The 22873-nt window shown below is 37.4% G+C and overlaps 1 protein-coding gene across 2 annotated transcripts in view; it reads left to right on the forward strand.

Annotated features, from left to right (window-relative positions):
* The first annotated feature begins 529 nt into the window (after positions 1-529).
* YTHDF3 (YTH N6-methyladenosine RNA binding protein F3) overlaps positions 530-22873 on the forward strand; it is an 83752-nt gene continuing 61408 nt past the window's right edge. Inside the window, exons 1-3 of one of the 2 annotated variants that reach the window (XM_053715074.1) lie at positions 530-615; positions 4809-4833; positions 14125-14210. In XM_053715074.1, coding sequence (XP_053571049.1) covers positions 14145-14210 — 66 coding nt within the window. In that variant the 5' untranslated portion in view covers positions 530-615; positions 4809-4833; positions 14125-14144. The other variant, XM_053715073.1, reaches the window with a different exon arrangement.

Here is a 22873-nt window from a genome sequence, read left to right on the forward strand (position 1 = left end):
TGCAACTGCAAAGCACTTTGGTCCCAAATGTTTTAGCTTGCATTCTGTTTTCAAAAATAAAGGCAAAGTGATTTTTATCTCTCACCAGTACTCTACTTGGGTGCTGTGTGAGCCCATAGCACTTCACGCTGCAGAGAGGTGCGCAGGGGAAACAGTAAATTTGCACCAAACATGCTGTTATTTTGTATGAGAGCAGGTAAGGGGGCGTTTTGCATGACTTTACTGCCACTGTCGCAAAGCGTACATCTAATAATTTAGAAAACTAATTTCGTGTCGCTCACACGGTACGATTTAGCTCACAATAATAGCTTTACATACTGTAAACGTCCGGTTTATATTTCATAAGTGAAAGACTTTTTTCATTATAAGAAAACTAAAATCTTTGCCTAAGGTTGGTGTGAGCGTGACGACCAGAGTCGCACTGCTCGTTGCTGACATCACCCGTTATCACTTCTGCGTTAGATCCAAATGCCACATGAGTCCAAGGCTGTCATGTGACGGGGAAGTTGTTCCTTCTTGACGTCACCGACGGAAGGTCAGGGAGCCCCGGAAAGGAAGTGAAATTACGAGGCCTCGTCCGCCATTGTAGAGAAGAGAAAGAGACAGTCCAGTGGAGTAAGAGGCAGAAACGGGGAGGGGGGGCAAGTAGAGTGAGACAGAGGAGGCCGCCAAGGCCCACCGGACACACACCGCTGCCTATGTACCAAAATATATACACAGTGGCCGTATAGAGAAATAGCTAAACATAACCAGTATACCGCTCATGCCCTGTAGGTGTGTACATATTTACACTGTCACACAGCATTTGTAGGGTTTCTTTATATAAAGCATATATACGTATATTATATATTGCTGTGTCCCAGTATTGCACAGGTATAGTCATATTTATACACAACTACCCTAATTCTGTAGGTGTTTATATATCTATATACAGGGTATACTCCAAATAGTCTATATGCTGTCTGTGATTTGCTCCTAGTAATATATCTTGTTTTAATTGTACAGTGTTTGAGTAAATGCTGTGTAAACATCAGGTATACCTATATTTATATTTGCTTTTCCAACTTAAAATACAAATTTCTTTAATTCACTTAAATATTCATACACTGTGTGCACATCACACACCGTAGTGTGACAGGTGTTTGTATACATATATACTCGCTGTCAGACAATTTTGCGGTGTTACAAACAGGGTGAGTTGAGAGAGGGGATCACTCAACAGCTCCTGATCATCTCTAGCTCCTCAGGAGAATGTCTGCGACCAGCGTGGATCAGGTAAACCTGAGGAAGTCCCCAAGTCTATAGTAACATCTTCTTCCATTACTTTCCCATCTATATCAGGTTTTGTTAAAACCAAGGTGCACTTCTACAATCTATAGTCTGATTCCTAATTACGTGGAATATTTTGCATATATCTATATGGAGATACTCTGGTCTGGCTCCCAAAAATGTTTATAGTTAGCTCCAACATGTTCAAGTTGGTTCCAAAATTTAAAATAGCTTTGTCAAGTTGTTCTCTATACAATATGGCAGAAACTATTGTTCGATTTTTCTACTAGCATGTGTCCCTATAACATCAATAAAACTATGTTTTGGTTTGAGTGTTTTGGGTAGTTTTTTGTTTTTTATTTTTTTAAAATTGTACTGTTGGCCATAGGGCAACTGCTTCTCTAATTTCTACCTCAATTTTATAGTCCTAAATATAGGAACACACTTTTTATTTTCTCTGCAATGTAGCTGGTTACCGAATTAAAAATAAGCATGTAGTCTAATCTGTTTAAAACAACCCCTAATAATTCATTCCACTGTTGAAGATATAGACAGAGAAAACCAATTGCTATTACCCTAAGATGGTCAAAAACTGAATAGCATTTGCAAATTTATGTAGCATTAAAGGGACATACAATAAAATGCTCTTATGTGTTTTCGAGCACGGGAGCAAACTGTTGCACACATTCTGAGTATGGCACATTGTTATTCTTAAAGGCACTTGGATTGGTGCTGAAGAGTGTAAGATAGTTCTTTGGTTCCACTCTTGTCACATTTCAGCCATCTAGGGGAGCAGCCAGTTCCAGTGTTGCCCTCCTCTTCACTCCCTCCACACAGGCACCATGCACAGTACTCAAGAATCAACACGTTACATTGTAGGGAACCCAAAGGAACAAAATGAAACTGGGGAAGTATGGTGGAATTGAGATTAGATGATGACAGGTGAACTTTAGGGCCAGATATCTAAGACTTGAGGTCTGATATGGCTATTAGGTGACAGCAGTTGTAGGGTCATAGGTCTGATCTGACTTAGATATGTGGCTTATATAATGGATGCAGAGCCAGGAGTCCAATCTGATGTTCAGTCTTTAAAGGGGATATTGCATTTTGTATTTACTTATAAATGTATAATAATTTATTAAGTCGGCCAGAAATAAAAATGTTAGGAGACAAAACTCTCAGGAATTGTCAAGCCATGAAGAGAAAAAAAAGATATTTATATGTCCTCATGCAACATACTTGTCTAGCTACAGGACTGCTGACAGCTTTTTTTAGATATGTTTATAAAGGTGTCATCATCCATTCAGATGCAATTTTTAGATTTCTTGTATAAATTGTGGTTTGATATTTAAGATGTTAAAATATTTTTATGTATGCATAGTGCAATTAATGCTGCCATCTTGTTATGGAAACTCACATTTTTTTGCAGCCCAGTGAAACCTTCTTTGAATAGGGCCTTGAAGTGTGTTTATCTTGTCGCTGTGGCTAGTTAGGGGCAGGGCCCTATACTGATCCACAGTTAGTGACTACAGCCTGTCTGGGGTGGTTAAATTATATGAAAAATTGATCAAAATAAAGAAAAAGCTGAGTATTTGTTATAGTTTGTTTAAGTTGAGTTTCATATTGTATTGGGTTCTTTAGGTTATATTAAAGGATTACAAACTTGCCCGTTTTTGTATAAACAAAACACATATTCTAAATAACGTGTATTAAAGTAAAATTACCAACCTCAAACTTTTGTAAATTGAAGCCTCATTTACATAGGAAATCAATTTTTATTTTTTGATAACGTTATGCAATCCATCCCACTATTTTCGCACCTACGTGTATGCAAACACAAACCAATCGTATTCGCTACTTATGCATATAATTATAAGCCACATTTTTCCTCATTCGCATGCACACAAAGCCGGCACCAATAGCGCATGCACATTTTGTACTACTGACGCCGTAATTACTATCTTATGTAAGATCGATAGAGCGGGTCCTTCTGTGTCGGAGCAGGTCTGGAAGGGAATGACGTTGCGAAATCTTGCGCATGCGCTGTGAGAAATTTGGCCAACATATTCAAAATGCGGTTTGCACACATGATTAAATAGGAGCGGCAGATACCCACGGAGTGGGTTCGTAAAAATTTATTTTTTAGAAAGAAGATTGCAGCAATCAGGTAGAAAAGTCATAATGACATCCTATGGAAAATATGTTTAAAAAAGATTAAAGAAATGTAAAAAGCGAACTTACATTGAGCTTACAGGGCTCATTTTAATACATTATACTGATGTGATGTTTTAATTATAAGATCATTATAACTGTATATTTGGATTACAAAGTGGAATTTAGTGATGGCTTCTATCATTAACCTTCAATATATCTTGTGGTCAATTTCTAATATTTATATTTTGTGGGCTCTATTAAATTCACAGCACCATTTATAGTTTAACAGAAGTTTGAATCCCCCCACCCCCAAAAAACCCCCAGTACCCTCATAGCAGAGGTTGGCAAATTTCTGTAACACTTTTTAAAGTACATCCAGAATAATTGTAGGTGATATATGTATATGTCTGTGTATATATATATATATATATATATATATATATATATATATATACACACACTGATATACAACCCCCCCCCCCCCCCAAAGTTAAGGCCTTTGCTCCATTCTCTTTTGCTAATTTTCACAAATTGAAGAGTAGTGCAGATCTGTACCCCAGTGCGGTTAGGACGGCTTGGAAAGTCCTAACGGTGGGAAGTAGTTAAATAATTAGTTTGTATACTTAACACAGTGCACACAAACTTAAAGGGGTATGAAAGTGCAAAAGAAATATGTTGGAGTATTTTTTTTTTTTATTGCATGCATATAACTGTGATTAACCCCTGCAAAATGATTAAACAAACACATAATTAAAGTGAGCTTAAGAGCAGTTGTATACTACTGGGATCTAGTGGATTCCTTGTGGTGAGCCAAAGACAAGAGGCAAATAGGCGTAGCCAACAATTACCAGCTAGTTCAAATTAGTTTATTTCTGCTCCTGGGAATATGTAGATATTCTATTAAAAAAACGATACAGAAAGATCAAAGTACATTTGGTAACAGAAGTGGGAATTTAAAATGTCTTAAAATCACATGCTCTGTCTGAATCATACTTTTTGATTGTGCTCACCCCCATGGGAAATGATGGGTATACAAGAAAAAACACTAATTGGCTAAAATGCAAGTTTGTAAAAAGCACTGAGATAAGGGTCAGTCTGTTGGGGCTTAGATACAAGTAATCACAGAACAGTATATTAATATAACCGTGTTGGTTATGCAAAACTGGGGAATAAGTAATAAAGGGATTATCTATCTTTTTAAACATTAAACATTTTCAAGTAGACTGTTCCTTTAAGGCACACTGCTTGTTTTTTATAGTGTACAATGAATTCAAGACCTTATCAATGTTAGGTGGGACCTTTTAAACCAGTCAGAATTTTTTTTCTTCTTAATTCTAAATAACTTGTGTAAATGATTTAATCTTTCTTTTTTTACATTGTTGCAGAGACCTAAAGGACAGGGAAACAAAGGTATGTTGTTTCTTTATTTTTCAATTGTATTACTATGCAATGCTTGTTAGGTGTTCATTATTTATTGCATTTCCTGGTAAATTGCTCAAAATTATTTTTTTTTTATTTAGAAGTTATTAGATATTTTGATACAAGTCTTGACAAATTCTAGGAACTTCCTACGCCTAACATTTTGAATTATTCCTGTATATCTTTTTGTATTATTAAACTTGTATCCTTTTTTGATCCTTAAGTATTCTAGTATTCAGATGGGATTATTCTTTAACAAAGGATAGAGAACTAAGCAAAATTGATAATAGATGTTAATTGGAATGTTGCTTAAAATGTAATGCTCTATCCAATCCATTTGTTTAATTTTATGTTGCTCTCTTTTAATCAGTCTTTATCTACAAGCAGAATATAAATGTACTATTTCAAGTCTATGAAAGAATATTTCCTTGTTCTTGTAAATAAAATAAAATTTTCTCTTTTGGTTTTCAAGGTTTTGCACCTTTTACACTCAATGAAACTTCACAGGACATGAAATCCAAATTGTTTCTTTCAGGATTTAGAGAGAATGCACTTTTAAACAGCTTTCCAATTTCTTCTATTCAATTTGTTTTGTTATCTTGGTATCGATTGTTGAAAAGCATACCTAGGTAGACTCAGGAGCTGCTGATTGGTGGCTGTACATACAGTATATGCCTCATTATTGGCTCACCCACGTGCATTGCTGTTTTTTCCACAAAGGATACAAAGAGAAACAAATTTGATAATAGAAGTAAATTGGAAAGTTGTTAATTTTTGAAAGCTTTATCTGAAACATGAAAGAGTGAAAACGTTTGGGTTTCATGCCCTATTTAGGATTTATTTTATCAGCTCTTGGTTTATGAACTGCTGCTCACTTTATTTTCTTAATTGCCATGCCCTATTTAAAACTTATTTTGATTTCAAGTGACCGTTTTGCATTTAACTTCTCAATGCTGTTAGGACTCTCCATGCCTACCTTTTTTGGGTCCTGCCCCCTCCTCTTTTTATTTAATGGGAAATTCGACTGGGTGGCATGACTAGCATCATAGGCAGTCCCCCATTATCCTATCCCGGCCTTAAATTCACGATTGCATCGACAGTCCCATGATTTTGTTTGTCAACCAAGTGTTTCACCACTTGCCCCCAGCATGAAGGGGTTAAAGGGACAGTCTAAACAAAAATTGTTATTGTTTAAAAAGATAGATAACGCCTTTACTACCCATTCCCCAGCTTTGCACAACCAACATTGTTGGATTAATATGCTTTATAACCTCTAAACCTCTAAATTTTTGCCTGTTTCAAAGGCTCTATTGACAGCCTCTTAATCACATGCTTTTTTATTTGCTTTTTACAACAGGAGAGTTAGTTAATGTTGGCCATATAGATAACATTGTGTTCACGCCCAGGGAGTTATTTAAGAGTTAGCACAACACCGTACTAAATGCAAGTCAATAGATAATAGTCAGTCATGTGATCAGGGGGCCGTCAGAAGATGCTTAGAAAAAAAGGTAATCACAGAGTTAAAAAGTATATTAATATAACTGTGTTGGTTGTGCAAAACTGGGGAATGGGTAATAAAGGGATTATGTATTTTTTAAAACATTAAACATTATATTGTAGACTGTCCCTTTAAATGTACAAAATAATCATTTATTATTATTTAGGAACACAGATATTGGTTACTAAAACAACTTTTTTCTTCTTCTTTGTAAGCTTGTTTGGTTTATAAGCATTTTGGTATTCATTTGGTCCTTGGGGATCAGTTGTGTGCAAAAAAAATCTGCTTTCTTTCACTATTCTCAATATTAAATAAAATAGTTTAAACTTTGTTTCTCTTGTTAAGTGTAGTCAGTCCACGGGTCATCCATTACTTATGGGATTATATCTCTTCCCCAACAGGAAGTTGCAAGAGGATCACCCAAGCAGAGCTGCTATATAGCTCCTCCCCTCACATGTCATACCCAGTCATTCTCTTGCAACCTAACTAAAGATAGGTCGTTGTGAGAGGTCTGTGGTGTTTTTAAACTTAGTTTATTTCTTCAATCAAAAGTTTATTTTAAATGGCACCGGAGTGTGCTGTTTGTTTCTCAGGCAGCATTAGAAGAAGAATCTGCCTGCGTTTTCTATGATCTTAGCAGACGTAACTAAGATCCACTGGCTGTTCTCGCACATTCTGAGGAGTGAGGTAACTTCAGAAAAGGGGAATAGCATGCAGGGCCCCCCTGCAAACGAGGTATGTGCAGTAAATTATTTTTCTAAGCAATGGAATTGACTGAGAAATTACTGCTGATACCAATGTAATGTAAGTTCAGCCTTAAATGCAGTGGTAGCGACTGGTATTAGGCTGAGGAGTGTGTGTACACTGAAGTATTTTTCTAGGGAATGGAATTTGACTCAGAAAATACTGTTAATACTGAAGTAATGTGTGAGCCTTAACTGCAGTAAAAGCGAGCAGGCTTATTAATAACACTTCATAACTTTTAAAATATATGTTCAAAACGTTTACTGGCATGTTAATCGTTTTTTGTGAGGTACTTGGTGATAAAACTTATTGGGGCATGATTTTTACCACATGGCTAACTTTTGTTTCTGCATAGAGAGCTTCCCCACTGTTGTAATATGAGTGGGAGGGGCCTATTTTAGCGCTTTTTTGTGCAGTAAAAATTCAGTCACAATCTTCCTACTTCATCCTCCATGATCCAGGACGTCTCTAGAGAGCTCAGGGGTCTTCAAAATTCATTTTGAGGGAGGTAATCAGTCACAGCAGACCTGTGACAGTGTGTTTGACTGTGATAAAAACGTTAATTATTAAATTGTTATCCGTTTTTGGGTATTAATCATCCATTTGCTGGTGGGTGCAATCCTTTGCTAACTTAATACATTTACTGTGAAAATTTGGTTGCTATAACTAATTTGGTTCATTGTTATTTCAACTGTGACAGCTTTTTGTGCTTCTTAAAGGCACAGTAGCGTTTTTTTATATTGCTTGTAAATTTATTTGAAAAGTATTTACCAAACTTGCTAGTCTCATTGCTATTCTGTTTAAACATGTCTGACACAGATGAATCTGTTTGTTCACTATGTATGAAGGCCAATGTGGAGCCCCATAGAAGGTTGTGTACTAAATGCATTGATGTAACTTTAAATAAAAGTCAGTCTTTACATGCAAAGAAATTATCACCAGACAACGAGGGGGAAGTTATGCCGACTAACTCTCCTCACGTGTCAGTACCTTCGCCTCCCGCTCAGGAGGTGCGTGATTTTGTGGCGCCAAGTACATCAGGGAGGCCCTTACAAATCACTTTGCAAGACATGGCTACTGTTATGACAGAAGTATTATCTAAATTGCCAGAATTAAGAGGCAAGCGTGATAGCTCTGGGTTAAGGACAGAGCGCGCTGATGATGTGAGAGCCATGTCCGATACTGCGTCACAATTTGCAGAACATGAAGACGGAGAGCTTCATTCTGTGGGTGACGGATCTGATCCAGGGAGACTGGATTCAGAGATTTCTAATTTTAAATTTAAGCTTGAGAACCTCCGCATATTGCTAGGGGAGGTATTAGCGGCTCTGAATGATTGTAACACGGTTGCAATTCCAGAAAAATTATGTAGGTTGGCTAGATACTATGCGGTACCGGTGTGTACTGACGTGTTTCCTATACCTAAAAGGCTTACAGAGATTATTAGCAAGGAGTGGGATAGACCTGGTGTGCCTTTTCCCCTCCTCCCATATTTAGGAAAATGTTTCCTATAGACCCCACCACACGAGACTTATGGCAGACGGTCCCTAAGGTGGAGGGAGCGGTTTCTACTTTAGCTAAGCGTACCACTATCCCGGTGGAGGATAGTTGTGCCTTTTCAGATCCAATGGATAAAAAATTAGGTTACCTTAAGAAAATGTTTGTTCAACAAGGTTTTATCTTACAGCCCCTTGCATGCATTGCGCCTGTCACTGCTGCGGCGGCATTCTGGTTTGAGTCTCTGGAAGAGGCCATTCGCACAGCTCCATTGGATGAAATTATGAACAAGCTTAAAGCACTTAAGCTAGCTAACGCATTTGTTTCTGATGCCGTTGTACATTTAACCAAACTTACGGCTAAGAACTCCGGATTCGCCATCCAAGCGCGCAGAGCGCTATGGCTTAAATCCTGGTCAGCTGACGTGACTTCTAAATCTAAATTGCTTAATATTCCTTTCAAAGGGCAGACCTTATTCGGGCCCGGCTTGAAAGAAATTATCGCTGACATTACGGGAGGTAAGGGCCATGCTCTACCTCAGGACAGGGCCAAATCAAAGGCCAAACAGTCTAATTTTCGTGCCTTTCGTAACCTCAAGGCAGGAGCAGCATCAACTTCCTCCGCTCCAAAACAGGAAGGAGCTGTTGCTCGTTACAGACAGGGCTGGAAAACTAACCAGTCCTGGAACAAGGGCAAGCAGGCCAGAAAACCTGCTGCTGCCCCTAAGACAGCATGAAGAGAGGGCCCCCTATCCGGAAACGGATCTAGTGGGGGGCAGACTTTCTCTCTTCGCCCAGGCTTGGGCAAGAGATGTCCAGGATCCCTGGGCGTTGGAGATCATATCTCAGGGATATCTTCTGGACGTCAAAGCTTCTCCTCCACAAGGGAGATTTCATCTTTCAAGGTTATCAGCAAACCAAATAAAGAAAGAGGTGTTTCTACGCTGTGTACAAGACCTCTTACTAATGGGGGTGATCCACCCAGTTCCGCAGACGGAACACGGGCAGGGATTCTATTCAAATCTGTTTGTGGTTCCCAAGAAAGAGGGAACCTTTAGACCAATCTTGGACTTAAAAATCCTAAACAAATTCCTAAGAGTTCCATCATTCAAAATGGAAACTATTCGAACCATCCTACCCATGATCCAAGAGGGTCAGTACATGACCACTGTGGACTTAAAGGATGCCTACCTTCACATACCGATTCACAAGGATCATTATCGGTACCTAAGATTTGCCTTCCTAGACAGGCATTACCAGTTTGTAGCTCTTCCCTTCGGGTTAGCTACGGCTCCAAGAATCTTTACAAAAGTTCTGGGCTCACTTCTGGCGGTACTAAGACCGCGAGGCATAGCGGTGGCTCCGTACCTAGACGACATTCTGATACAAGCATCAAGTTTTCAAACTGCCAAGACTCATACAGAGATAGTTCTGGCATTTCTGAGGTCGCATGGGTGGAAGGTGAACGTGGAAAAGAGTTCTCTATTACCAATCACAAGGGTTCCCTTCCTAGGTACTCTTATAGATTCTGTAGAGATGAAAATTTACCTGACGGAGGCCAGGTTATCAAAACTTCTAAATGCTTGCCGTGCCCTTCATTCCATTCCACACCCGTCAGTAGCTCAGTGCATGGAAGTAATCGGATTAATGGTAGCGGCAATGGACATAGTACCATTTGCGCGACTGCATCTCAGACCGCTGCAATTGTGCATGCTAAGTCAGTGGAATGGGGATTATTCAGATTTGTCCCCTCTACTAAATCTGGACCAAGAGACCAGAGATTCTCTTCTATGGTGGCTTTCTCGGCCCCACCTGTCCAAGGGGATGACCTTTCGCAGGCCAGATTGGACGATTGTAACAACGGACGCCAGCCTTCTAGGTTGGGGCGCAGTCTGGAATTCCCTGAAGGCTCAGGGATCATGGACTCAGGAGGAGAAACTCCTCCCAATAAATATTCTGGAGTTAAGAGCAATATTCAATGCTCTTCTAGCTTGGCCTCAGTTAGCAACTCTGCGGTTCATCAGATTTCAGTCGGACAACATCACGACTGTGGCTTACATCAATCATCAAGGGGGAACCAGGAGTTCCCTAGCGATGTTGGAAGTCTCGAAGATGACTCGCTGGGCAGAGTCTCACTCTTGCCACCTGTCAGCAATCTACATCCCAGGCGTGGAGAACTGGGAGGCGGATTTTCTAAGTCGCCAGACTTTTCATCCGGGGGAGTGGGGACTTCATCCGGAGGTCTTCGCTCAACTGATTCATCGTTGGGGCAAACCAGATCTGGATCTCATGGCATCTCGCCAGAACGCCAAGCTTCCTTGCTACGGATCCAGGTCCAGGGAGCGGTGCTGATAGATGCTCTGACAGCCCCTTGGGTCTTCAACATGGCTTATGTGTTTCCACCGTTTCCGATGCTTCCTCGACTGATTGCCAAGATCAAACAGGAGAGAGCATCGGTGATCCTGATAGCGCCTGTGTGGCCACGCAGGACCTGGTATGCAGACCTAGTGGACATGTCGTCCTGTCCACCATGGTCTCTGCCTCTGAGGCAGGACCTTCTAATTCAGGGTCCTTTCAACCATCCAAATCTAATTTCTCTGAGGCTGACTGCATGGAGATTGAACACTTGATTCTATCAAAGCGTGGCTTCTCGGAGTCGGTTATTGATACCTTAATACAGGCTAGAAAACCTGTTACCAGAAGAATTTACCATAAGATATGGCGTAAATATTTGTATTGGTGCAAATCCAAGAGTTACTCATGGAGTAAGGTTAGGATTCCTAGGATATTGTCTTTTCTACAAGAGACAGATTTCTGCTCTATCTATTCTTCTACACAAGCGTCTGGCAAAAATTCCAGACGTTCAGGCTTTTTGTCAGGCTTTGGCTAGGATTAAACCTGTGTTTAAGACTGTTGCTCCGCCGTGGAGCTTAAACTTAGTTCTTAACGTCCTGCAAGGCGTTCCATTTGAACCCCTTCATTCCATTGATATTAAGCTGTTATCTTGGAAAGTTCTGTTTTTGATGGCTATTTCCTCGGCTCGAAGAGTCTCTGAGTTATCTGCCTTACATTGTGATTCTCCTTATCTGATTTTTCATTCAGACAGGGTAGTTCTGCGTACTAAACCTGGGTTCTTACCTAAGGTAGTTTCTAACAGGAATATCAATCAAGAGATTGTTGTTCCATCATTGTGTCCTAACCCTTCTTCAAAGAAGGAACGACTTTTGCATAATCTGGACGTAGTCCGTGCCCTGAAGTTCTATTTGCAGGCAACTAAAGATTTTCGTCAAACTTCTTCCCTGTTTGTCGTTTACTCTGGACAGAGGAGAGGTCAAAAGGCTTCGGCTACCTCTCTCTCTTTTTGGCTTCGTAGCATAATACGTTTAGCCTATGAGACTGCTGGACAGCAGCCTCCTGAAAGAATTACAGCTCATTCTATTAGAGCTGTGGCTTCCACCTGGGCCTTTAAAAATAAGGCTTCTGTTGAACAGATTTGCAAGGCTGCGACTTGGTCTTCACTTCACACTTTTTCAAAGTTTTACAAATTTGACACTTTTGCTTCTTCGGAGGCTATTTTTGGGAGAAAGGTACTTCAGGCAGTGGTTCCCTCCGTTTAAAGTTCCTGCCTTGTTCCTCCCTTCATCCGTGTACTTTAGCTTTGGTATTAGTATCCCATAAGTAATGGATGACCCGTGGACTGACTACACTTAACAAGAGAAAACATAATTTATGCTTACCTGATAAATTTATTTCTCTTGTAGTGTAGTCATTCCACAGCCCGCCCTGTCTTTTAAGGCAGATCTAAATTTTTAATTAAACTCCAGTCACCACTGCACCCTATGGTTTCTCCTTTCTCGTCTTGTTTCGGTCGAATGACTGGATATGATATGTGAGGGGAGGAGCTATATAGCAGCTCTGCTTGGGTGATCCTCTTGCAACTTCCTGTTGGGGAAGAGATATAATCCCATAAGTAATGGATGACCCGTGGACTGACTACACTACAAGAGAAATAAATTTATCAGGTAAGCATAAATTATGTTTTTACATTTCTGTATACACTTCTAATACATGAGGGGGCTCAAAATATTTTACCCTATTAAAAGCAGGGGCACTTTCATTCATCAAACTTTACATTTCACTCGTTTTGTTAAAATACTTACCTTTTAATCTTGAAAGCCGCTCCAGCGATTTCCCCCTCCTGCCGCTCATCACTTCATACATCAGCATTGACTAATACGGCTTCCCCCCAATCACGGCTTCCCCCCAGGGGAATCATTGCCTGAGGCAACGCCGTGATTGTAGGAAGCCGGTTTTGTCATTTTTTTTTAAAAAAAATTAGGGTATACGGACGGTCCCCTTAAAGGGACACAAAACTCAATTTTTTCTTTTGTGATTCAGATAAAACATGCAATTTTAAGTAACTTTCTAATTTACTCCAATTATCAATTTTCTTTGTTCTCTTGGTATCTTTATTTAAAAAAGCAGTAATGTAAACATAGGAGTAGCGCTTGCTATATTTACCCACTAATCAGCAGGTGCTACTCAGGTGCTGAACCAAAAATTGGACAGCTACTAAGGTCACATTCCTGCTTTTTTAAATAAAGATAGCAAGAGAACGAAGAAAAAATTATACTAGCAATAAATTAGAAAGTTGTTTAAAATTGCATGCTCTATTTCAATCATGAAGTAAAAAAATATATTGGGTTTTGTGTCCCTTTAAGGGGACCGTATAGCCTAATTTTTTTCTCCCCTTTAATTTGTTGCTGTCACTTGTTCCCAATGATCCACTTTAGCTGCTGGAGTGTATTAAATTGTTTGCAAGTAGTTCCAATACCCTTATATTGGCATTTGAAATAGTTTATTTAGCCTATGGTATCCTCACCCATTCTGAAAGTTTTTGGCCTCAAGGCCAAGCTGTGTTAACACAGTCAGTAGAAGAAATGGCACTCCCAGTGGGTTATAGAAGAGATAAGGTCATAAAATGATTATTTTTTATTGTTCTCTCCAAGTATTGGTGATTGGTTTATGGACAGATATAAGATAAAGAAGCAGGTATATATACACAATGTGATAAAGTAATAAGATCTGATTATACCTACAAGCTCAACCCATTTTATTAGGTTGTGGCTTCAAAACACAAAATCAGCTAATTCATATACACAAATAAACCTTAAAAAGCAAATCTCATACATTTTATAATCTGCAGCTGGTAAAAAAAAGTAATTGGAAACACATTAAGGGAATTTTGTTTTTATTATAGTATACTGTCCCTTTAAGGCTGATAGCCAAAATGTGTAAGCTTTTTTTGGCAAGTTTGTTGGCATGCATCTGTAAGTTAAATGTGTTTTAACATGGACAATAAAAGTTTATTGTAACTAAAATTATTTATACCATGTATATTTCAATATTTGCGTCAGTTTTGTAGATTTTGTCTATTTTAACTTGTTTATATTCTTTACGGTTAGGATGCGCATTAAAGCTTTTCTTCTTAGTAATAAAATGTGTCTGGTTTGTAATTTTATTTTTTTATTTTTTCTCAAACAGTTGCATTGCAGAACGGTTCGATGCATCAAAAGGATGCAGTAAATGATGACGACTTTGAGCCATATCTAGGTAGTCAGACAAATCAGGTAGGTTTATATTTTTAACCTAAATCAACAGTATCACTGGTCATGTCTGCTACTAAAAAATCTTATTAAAGGGATATGAAACCCAAAATTCTTCTTTCATGATTCAGATAGAGCATGCAGTTTTAAAGAACTTTCCAATTTACTTATCAAATTTTCTTTCTTCTCTTTGTTTTCTTGTTGAAAAGCAGGGATGTAAGCTAAGCACCAGCCAATTTCTGTAGCACTATATGGCAGCACTATTTCCTGCCATTTAGTGCTCCAGATGAAAATCAAATTTGATAATAGAAGTTAATTGGAAACTTTTTAAAAATGGTATGCTCTGTCTGATTCCTACAATAATATTTAGGTTTCATATCCCTTTTTAATGACATTATTTCATATTGTAAGCATTTGTGATTATGGTTTGTTTCTAATACTTTCTATTATACACATATAATATAAATGTCAAGTAGAGACAATGGACTATTGTTTTGAATGATCCGTAAAATCCATGCATTTAATGTTTTTCATAAATTAATATGGAACCAGTATATTATTCTAAAAGCTTCTTATATGGTTTTATTTTGCCAGGGGTAGTGTTGTGCTAATAGTTTCACCAAGGCATTTTTATATCCTGTGTGTATCAAGTAAATAAATGTGATATCCTTTTTTATTTACAGTTTGCTCTTGCAGTTTGTTTGCATTGTTAGTAGCATGAGTGTCATGTTACCTGCTAATAAGAAGTTCAGTTGCTGTCTTCTTGCTTTAGAAATAGTTGTACATTTGACTTCACAAACAATGAATTATTAATTCACTACTGAGTAGCTCTGCTGAATGTGATCTTTGCACTGTAAATGTTAATCACAGATTAAGAAGAAAACTCTTATTAGTCACAATTATATATCATTTCTTATAGACAACTTTCAAATGGAAATACTTTTTTTCAAAAAGACATTTTATTTTTATTACTTTCAGGATTTTTTTTTGTGTGCTTAAAGGGACACTGAACCCAATTTTTTTCTTTTGTGATTCAGATAGAGCATGCAATTTTAAGCAACTTTCTAATTTACTCCTATTATCAATTTTTCTTCGTTCTCTTGCTATCTTTATTTGAAATAAAAGCCATCTAAGCTTTTTTGGGTTAAGAACTCTGGACAGCACTTTTTGATTGGTGGATGGATTTTTTCCACCAATCAGCAAGGACAACCCAGGTTGTTCACCAAAATGGGCTGGCATCTAAACTTAGATTCTTGCATTTCAAATAAAGATACCAAGAGAATAAAGAAAATTTGATAATAGAAAATTCATGCTCTATCTGAATCACAAAAGAAAAATTTTGGGTTCAGTGTCCCTTTAATCTGTACATTTCTGACAATTTAAAGTAGTGGATTTTTTTTTCACCGACACATCATTTTATCAAATGTTATTACGCCAATTGTTTATGCAACTCCTGAGTTTCATGTTGTTTCAAATATTGGACCTGTCTCCTTGATTTGTGAGCCCAGGCATAGTTTCACCCTCCAGTAGCCTGCATCAAACTGTGAATTGTGTGTGGCATTATGGAAATTCTAGTTCCAGCGCATGCATAGGAAATACTATTGTACTAACATCATCATAAGTCTTTTGGAACTGTGTGGCCACCCACTGTATACCAGATAAGTAATTGTTCAACAAGTTATTTTTTTCTCTCCAAATAAAGAGAAAAAAAAGAGACCCCAGAAGATACTGAGTCTAAAGTGTGATACAAGCTAATCATATTTTTTTTTTTTATTGCACTTAATTATCAAAACATATTGTACATGATTTCAACACATGACAATAGTTAAAAGAAAGTCATATGTGCTGATTAGATGGACACCTGCAGAGTAAAAGTCCCATAAAAGTCTCTGCTATGGGCTCTTAGTGTATATCACACGCTCCAGAGTGCTATTGTAAAGGGAAGAATCCCAAAACACACTCCAGCTGTTATATCCACATGGGGTACATAGCAGTGTTATGGTTCATACTGTTCCACCCTAGCGTAAAAGCAAGCTCCAACTGAACTGTCATAAACAAGCCGTTGGAGTGTTACCATATTGGATGTTTCGTGCATGTCCTGGCTATGTATTACCAACTGCAGGTCATCCTAACTCTGTAACTGCCCGCACGCCACATGACCAAGGCTGGGCTCTTCAGTATACTCCTCTGTTAAGACACACCAACTCAGATAAGGATACAATCCTCCAACATAGGCACACTAAGCTGGGGGCGTGAGTCATGACAAAATGATTTCACCTCAAGGACACGTTTTGCTATGCCTAAACAGGGACTGGCAAGGAGCTTCGTGAGCAGTGTTGTCTACCTCCCTAGGCCTTGGTTTTTAACATCATGATTGCCCAATCGGATTGTTGAGGCATGTTTACATGAAACGTCCCACAGTCATTTATGGCATTAGTGCTAGAGAGGCATTCAAAATACTGATAGGTTATTGAAATAGAAGCATTATTATGATACAGGCAACAGCAAATACATATTATATACAAACAATGTGATTGATTTGTAACAAACTATCCAACCAGTTTATTTGATACACTTGAGGTTATATGATGACATTAATCACAGGAAGCTTGCAAACTCATTTTTTTCATTTAAGCTATTCAGTGCCAGAGTAGCCAAGTGGCACATCCAAAAGGCTTCTCATTGTAGCAATCTTCTATCAATGTCACAACCTTGTTTCTTAGTTGGAACATGTCACTTCTAGCCCTTTTGTGACATAATTGAAAATGTTTAGCAACATTGCTGTCCTGACATATATTCTTGATATCATTCTCTCTTTTATTTATTCCAACATAGAACACCGGGCAAGAACAGGACAGCAAGTATACCACTGCAGTTGTTGAACAAGTAATCCACTGTTTAATTTTGTAAACCCTATCTGAGTTACCTTGGAAGGTCTTAGTTTTTGCTACGTATGTGCAGTATACACAGCGTCCACAAGGGTTACATCCCATACTTGATTGCCTTGATTACAGACAATTTTTTGGTATGGGATTCCCTATGAATTCACTGTGTACTAACCTATAATGTAGACTATGAGCTCTCCTCGCTGTTAAGCAATGGAACCCTCAAAATTCTGTTCCTTAGCACATTATGACTTAACAAGACGTGCCAATGCTTATTTAGAATGGCTTTGTTTACCCCAGTGACAGTTAAACTTAGTTATTAATCTCACTGTATCACTATCTTGATTACTGTCAAGGCTCAATTTTTTTATTTAAAGGGCCACTAAACCCAAAATCTTTCTTTCATGATTCAGATAGAACATACAAATTTAAACAGCATTACAATTTACTTCTATTATTTATTTTGCTTCATTTTTTAGATATCCTTATTTGAAGAAAAAGCAATGCACATGGGTGAGCCAATCAAATGAGGCTTCTATGTGCAGCAACCAATCAGCAGCTAGTGAGCATATCTAGATATGCTTTTCATCAAAGAATATCAAGAGAATAAAACAAATTAGATAATAGAAGTAAATTAGAAAGATGTTTAAAAACGCATTGTCTTTCTAAATCATGAAAGAAAAAATGTGGGTTTCATGTCCCTTTAACTAAGAAATAGTCATTTAATAATTTGTAAGTTTGTAGCTACTGGAAACAGGTGAACTCTGCTCACTATTGAATTGAGTTAATGAGCAAGTACCTGAAATGTAGCAATGATACTGAATAAAGAAGAACAAAGTTATGTTTTTAAACAGCTCTCTGACTATGGCAAGTCACATAAGCTTTTAGTTTTAAGTTAAAGGTTTTATGGCAAAGTAAGAGCTGGTAAACGTATAGTACTTAACTGAAATAGTTCTTAGTAAAGTAGTAATGGTTTAGATTAGGCAGCTTAAGACACACTGATATGCAAGGTATATACGGTTCAAAGTATTACTAGATGTTTCGGTAATATGTATATATTTTCACAAGGCAGTTGGTTATACAGAGTACTTGCGGTAAGAACAGAGAGCGTGTAGCTGAATGAGGAACGCTGGAAGAGCACAGACAGGATTTCTTATTTGGTTTATTAGGAAACCTCTTGTGGAAGGAAGTCAATAGTCTAGGAGCGTGTATGTCAGAAACTGGTATCCAGGAATTATCTTCAGGTGGATAGTTTTGCCATTTAACCAAGTACTCCAATCGGCAATGTAGAGTCGAGAATTTGTTCAACTTCTTATTCCAAGTGATCTCCACACTGAATTGGAGGTGCAGGTTTATGAGTTCTCTGTGGGTTGTCTTGATGTGAGTAAGGTTTTAAAAGTGAAACATGAAAACTTGAATGGATTTTCTATGAATCAGGCAAGGTCAAAATAACAGCTGATGGATTGATCTTTTCGATAAGAAAAGGACCAAAGAATTTCTTTGAAGGCACTCCCATGTGCAAATGCTTGGTTGAAAGCCAAACCAAGTCACCCTCTTTATAAGTAGGTGCTGGTCTATGTCGTTTGTCATAATAAGTCTTTTGTTTAGCCTTAGCCTCAGAGAGATGTAGTTTTAAAGTACCGAGGGAACTTTTGATTTTAGTGGAATAGTCTTTTGCAGCATGAGAAGTATCGGATAGTGATGTAATGGAAATGGTGTTTGGATGTTGACCATACGTAGCGAAGAATGGTGTCATTTTAGTCAAACTATTTAAAGAATTGTTATAAGAAAATTCAGCCATTGGCAATGGCGAAAACCAATCATCCTGGAGGTGTGAAATGTAGCATCTCAAATATTGCTCTAAGATCTGGTTCGTCCTTTATGTAAGTCCATTAGTCTGTGGATGGTAAGATGTGGACAAGCTAGAATCTATTTGTAATAGTTTACAAAGAGCCTTCCAAAACCTTGAAGTAAACTTGCTTCCCCTATCAGTGATGATGGTTTTGGGCAAGCCGTGAAGCTTAACAATTTGTGAGAAAAAAGCTTTTGCTGTTTCTAAGGTAGATGTCTGAGAGGAAGGAAGTGTGCCAGTCTTGTTAAGTGATCTTTTACAACCATGATGGTATTTCGTTGTTGAGATGGAGGTAATTCGACAATAAAGTCTATAGAGATTACTGTCCAAGGGCTCTATGATATTGAGAGCGGTGTAAGTAAGCCAAACGTTTTTTTGCGCTCAGATTTGTTTCTGGCACAGGTATGACATGTCTTTATGTATTCTTCAATCTTATTAATCATATGAGACCACCAGAAAGATCTACGTATCAATTCAATTGTTTTCTTAATTCCTGGATGACCTGCTAAAAGAGAATCATGGAAATGTGTCAAGATGGAATGACGAAATTCAGAAGGGATGTATAGATTACCATGATAATATAAACCAGTAGAGTTTTTGTTAAGATTCTTTGTGGGAATATCAGTATCGGAGTCTAGAGACTTTAATATATCCATCTCCAATGTAGTTAGTGGCGAGAAATATCGCAGCTGGTATAACAGTTGTTTGAGGTTTAGAGTTTGGTAAAACTTCAGAAACTCGAGAGAGTGCATCTGCCTTCATGTTTTTTGATCCTGGTCTATAGGTTATGAGGAAATCAAACCTATAAAAAAAAAAAATACTCCAGCGTACCTGTCTGGAAGATAGTGTGGTATTTTTCTTTAGATATTCTAAATTTTTATAGTCAGTAAATATTAGGAATGGTTGTGAAGCTCCTTTGAGCAAATGGCGCCAGGTTTCCAGACCACATTTTATAGCCAGGTGTTCTTTGTCACCAACTGAATAGTTGGTGTCTGCTGGTTGAAGTGTTCTTGAGTAAAATGCAATAGGATGTAATGGAGAAGACTGATTAGACCTTTGAGAAAGTATAGCTCCTATACCTGTGTTTGATGCGTCCACTTCAAGTATGTATTGATGATGTGGATTTGGCAAATGTAGTATTGGAGCTGTTGAGAATTTAGATTTAAGTTCATCAACGGCAGATTGTGCATCTGAATGTTAAGTAAACTTTTGGTTTTGTTTTGTCAAATTTAATGGTTTAACGATCAAGGAGAAATTGAGGATACATTTCCTGTAGAAATTTGAAAATCCCAGGAATCTTTGTAGAGCTTTTACTGTATTAGGTCTGGACCAGTTTTGAATGGCTGAGATCTTATCAGGATCTATTTCTACTCCTTTGGAGGAAATTATGTATCCAAGGAATTTGATACGGTTGATATGGAATTGACATTTCTCAATTTTAGCGAAGTTTATGGTCTCTTAGCCTGGTTAAAATCCAACGAACATGTTTTACATTTTCTTGTATATCTTTTGAGTAAATCAAAATATCATCTAGGTATATGATTACACAAGTATCCATCAAATCTCTAAAGATGTTGTTTATGAAATACTGTAAAGTGGCAAGAGCGTTACATAGACCAAAGGGCATTACCCTATATTCAAAAAGTCCATAACGTGTCCGGAAAGCTGTTTTCCACTTGTCTTCCTCTCGAATTCTAATAAGATTATATGCGCCCTTTGATCCCAGAACTCATAGAAAGATCGAAAGATGCTACTGTATATACAAAACTGGATCTAAAGGTAGTGGATAACGTTTTTTAATTGTTATGTTGTTTAATGACCTATAATCTATTATCGGTCTTAAAGTAGCATCTTTATTTTTAACAAAAAAGATACCCGATGCTGCTGGTGATGTTGATGGTGTTATGAAACCTTTTTCAGGTTTTCGTCTAAATATTGTCTCAAATGTTTTAATTCAGGCTCAGAGAGAGGATAAGTCTTCCCAAAAGGAATCTGAGAGTCCCGTTTAATATCAATCGGACATTCGTATATCCTGTGAGGTGGCAGAATCTCTGCTTCTTGTAAGTCAAACACTTCAGACAAATCTTTATATTCTTGGGGTATGGCTATGTTTAAAATAGAAATACTTAATTGGGTATAACGTGTTTTGACAATAAGGAAATTTTAAGGTAACCCTATTATCCTATTATTGATGACTTGGTTAGGTTTGGATAGCTAAGTATAACTGAGTGTAGAGAAGTGGGTATAATATCAAATGATAGATGTTCTGTGTGTCCTTCTGAGGTAGATACAAGTAATGGTATTGTGTGTTGTGTTTATAGGACCATTCTGAATTAAGGAACCGTCAATAACTTTCACATAGATTGGATTATGTTTCATAACAGTGGGAATTTTATTTACAGAGACAAATGTATGATCCATGAATAACCCGTAGGCTCCTGAGTCTTATTGCTTCAGTCTTGAGTTGTTGTTGATCCCACTCTAATGCTAAACTCAATGAGACATGAGATAACGGGATATTAGGTGTAAGTGAATTTATAATTAAATTCTTACCCCGTTTTTGTCTGCCAAGGATTGGGCAATTGGAAACCTGATGATCCTTACTTGCACAATATAGACAAAGATTTGCCATGCTGCGCCTGGATTTTTCCTCCTGTGATAACGGACTTTTTAATTGTGCCAATCTCCATTGGATGTAGCTTAGAGTAGATTTTTCTGAATAAGGAGTTGTAAATTTTCTTGTGTAAGGTTCAGATGAAAGTCTTTCTGCTTTTCTTTCGCGAATCCTACGATCAAGTGTTATACTTAATTTAATTAATTCTTCCAAGGTATTTGGTAACTCTATTTGTGATAATTCATCCTTTAAAGTCTCAGTAAGGCCAAGTTTGAATTGGTTTCTTAAACTGATTTGATTCCACTCAGAATCAGCTGACCACATCTTAAACTCTGTAACGTATTCCTCTACAGGCCTCTTTCCCTATTTTAAGGCTCTTAAGTAATTATCAGCATTTAACTGTTTATTAATATCTTCATATAGTGTCATGGCGGAAAATAAATCTTCAATTGAATTCAAAATTGGGTCATTTGTCTCAAAGAATCGATCAGCCCAAGTTCTGGGCTCCCCAGATAAGTAAGAAATAGTAGTGCAAACTTTTATTCAATCAGTTGTATAAGTGCGTGGTTTCATTGTGAATAAAAGATTACAAGAATTTTTGAAACTTCTATATTCTGATCTTTTCCCAGTGATAACTTTTGGGTGATAAATATGGAGTTCTGGAGATTCATGAGGTTTTGGAGATATTAAATCTTTCATTAAGTTTTTTTAACACTGTTTTCTGTCTGTACTTCAGTGAGACCTCTGGCTAAGAAATCAATTTTCTGATTCAGTGTGTTCAGCTGTGTGGTTAATTCTGCTGGATCCATAATATACAGTTTATGGATACAACAAGAGATTAACAGTTTTTTAGGCTTGATTATTCTGTCAAGGCTCAACTTTTTGATTTAACTAAGAAATACAGTCATTTTAATAATTTGTAAGTTTGTAGCTACTGGAAACAGGTGAACTCTGCTCACTACTGAATTGAGTTAATGAGCAAGTACCTGAAATGTAGCAATGATACTGAATAAAGAGGAACAAAGTTACGTTTTGAAACAACTCTCTGACTATGGCAAGTCACAGAAGTTACTTTTTAGTTTGTTAAAGGTTTATGGTAAAGTAAGAGCTCGTAAATGTATATTACTTAACTGAAATAGTTCTTGGTAAAGTATTAATGGTATAGATTAGGCAGCTTAAGACACACTGATATGTAAGGTATATACGGTTCAAAGTATTACTAGATGTTTCGTATATATATATATATATATATATATATATATATATATATATATATATATATATATATATATATATATATATATATATATATATATATTCACAGTTTGTTATACAG

This window comes from Bombina bombina, chromosome 5 (assembly GCF_027579735.1).
Source record: "Bombina bombina isolate aBomBom1 chromosome 5, aBomBom1.pri, whole genome shotgun sequence".
NCBI classification, from domain to species: Eukaryota; Metazoa; Chordata; class Amphibia; order Anura; family Bombinatoridae; genus Bombina; species Bombina bombina.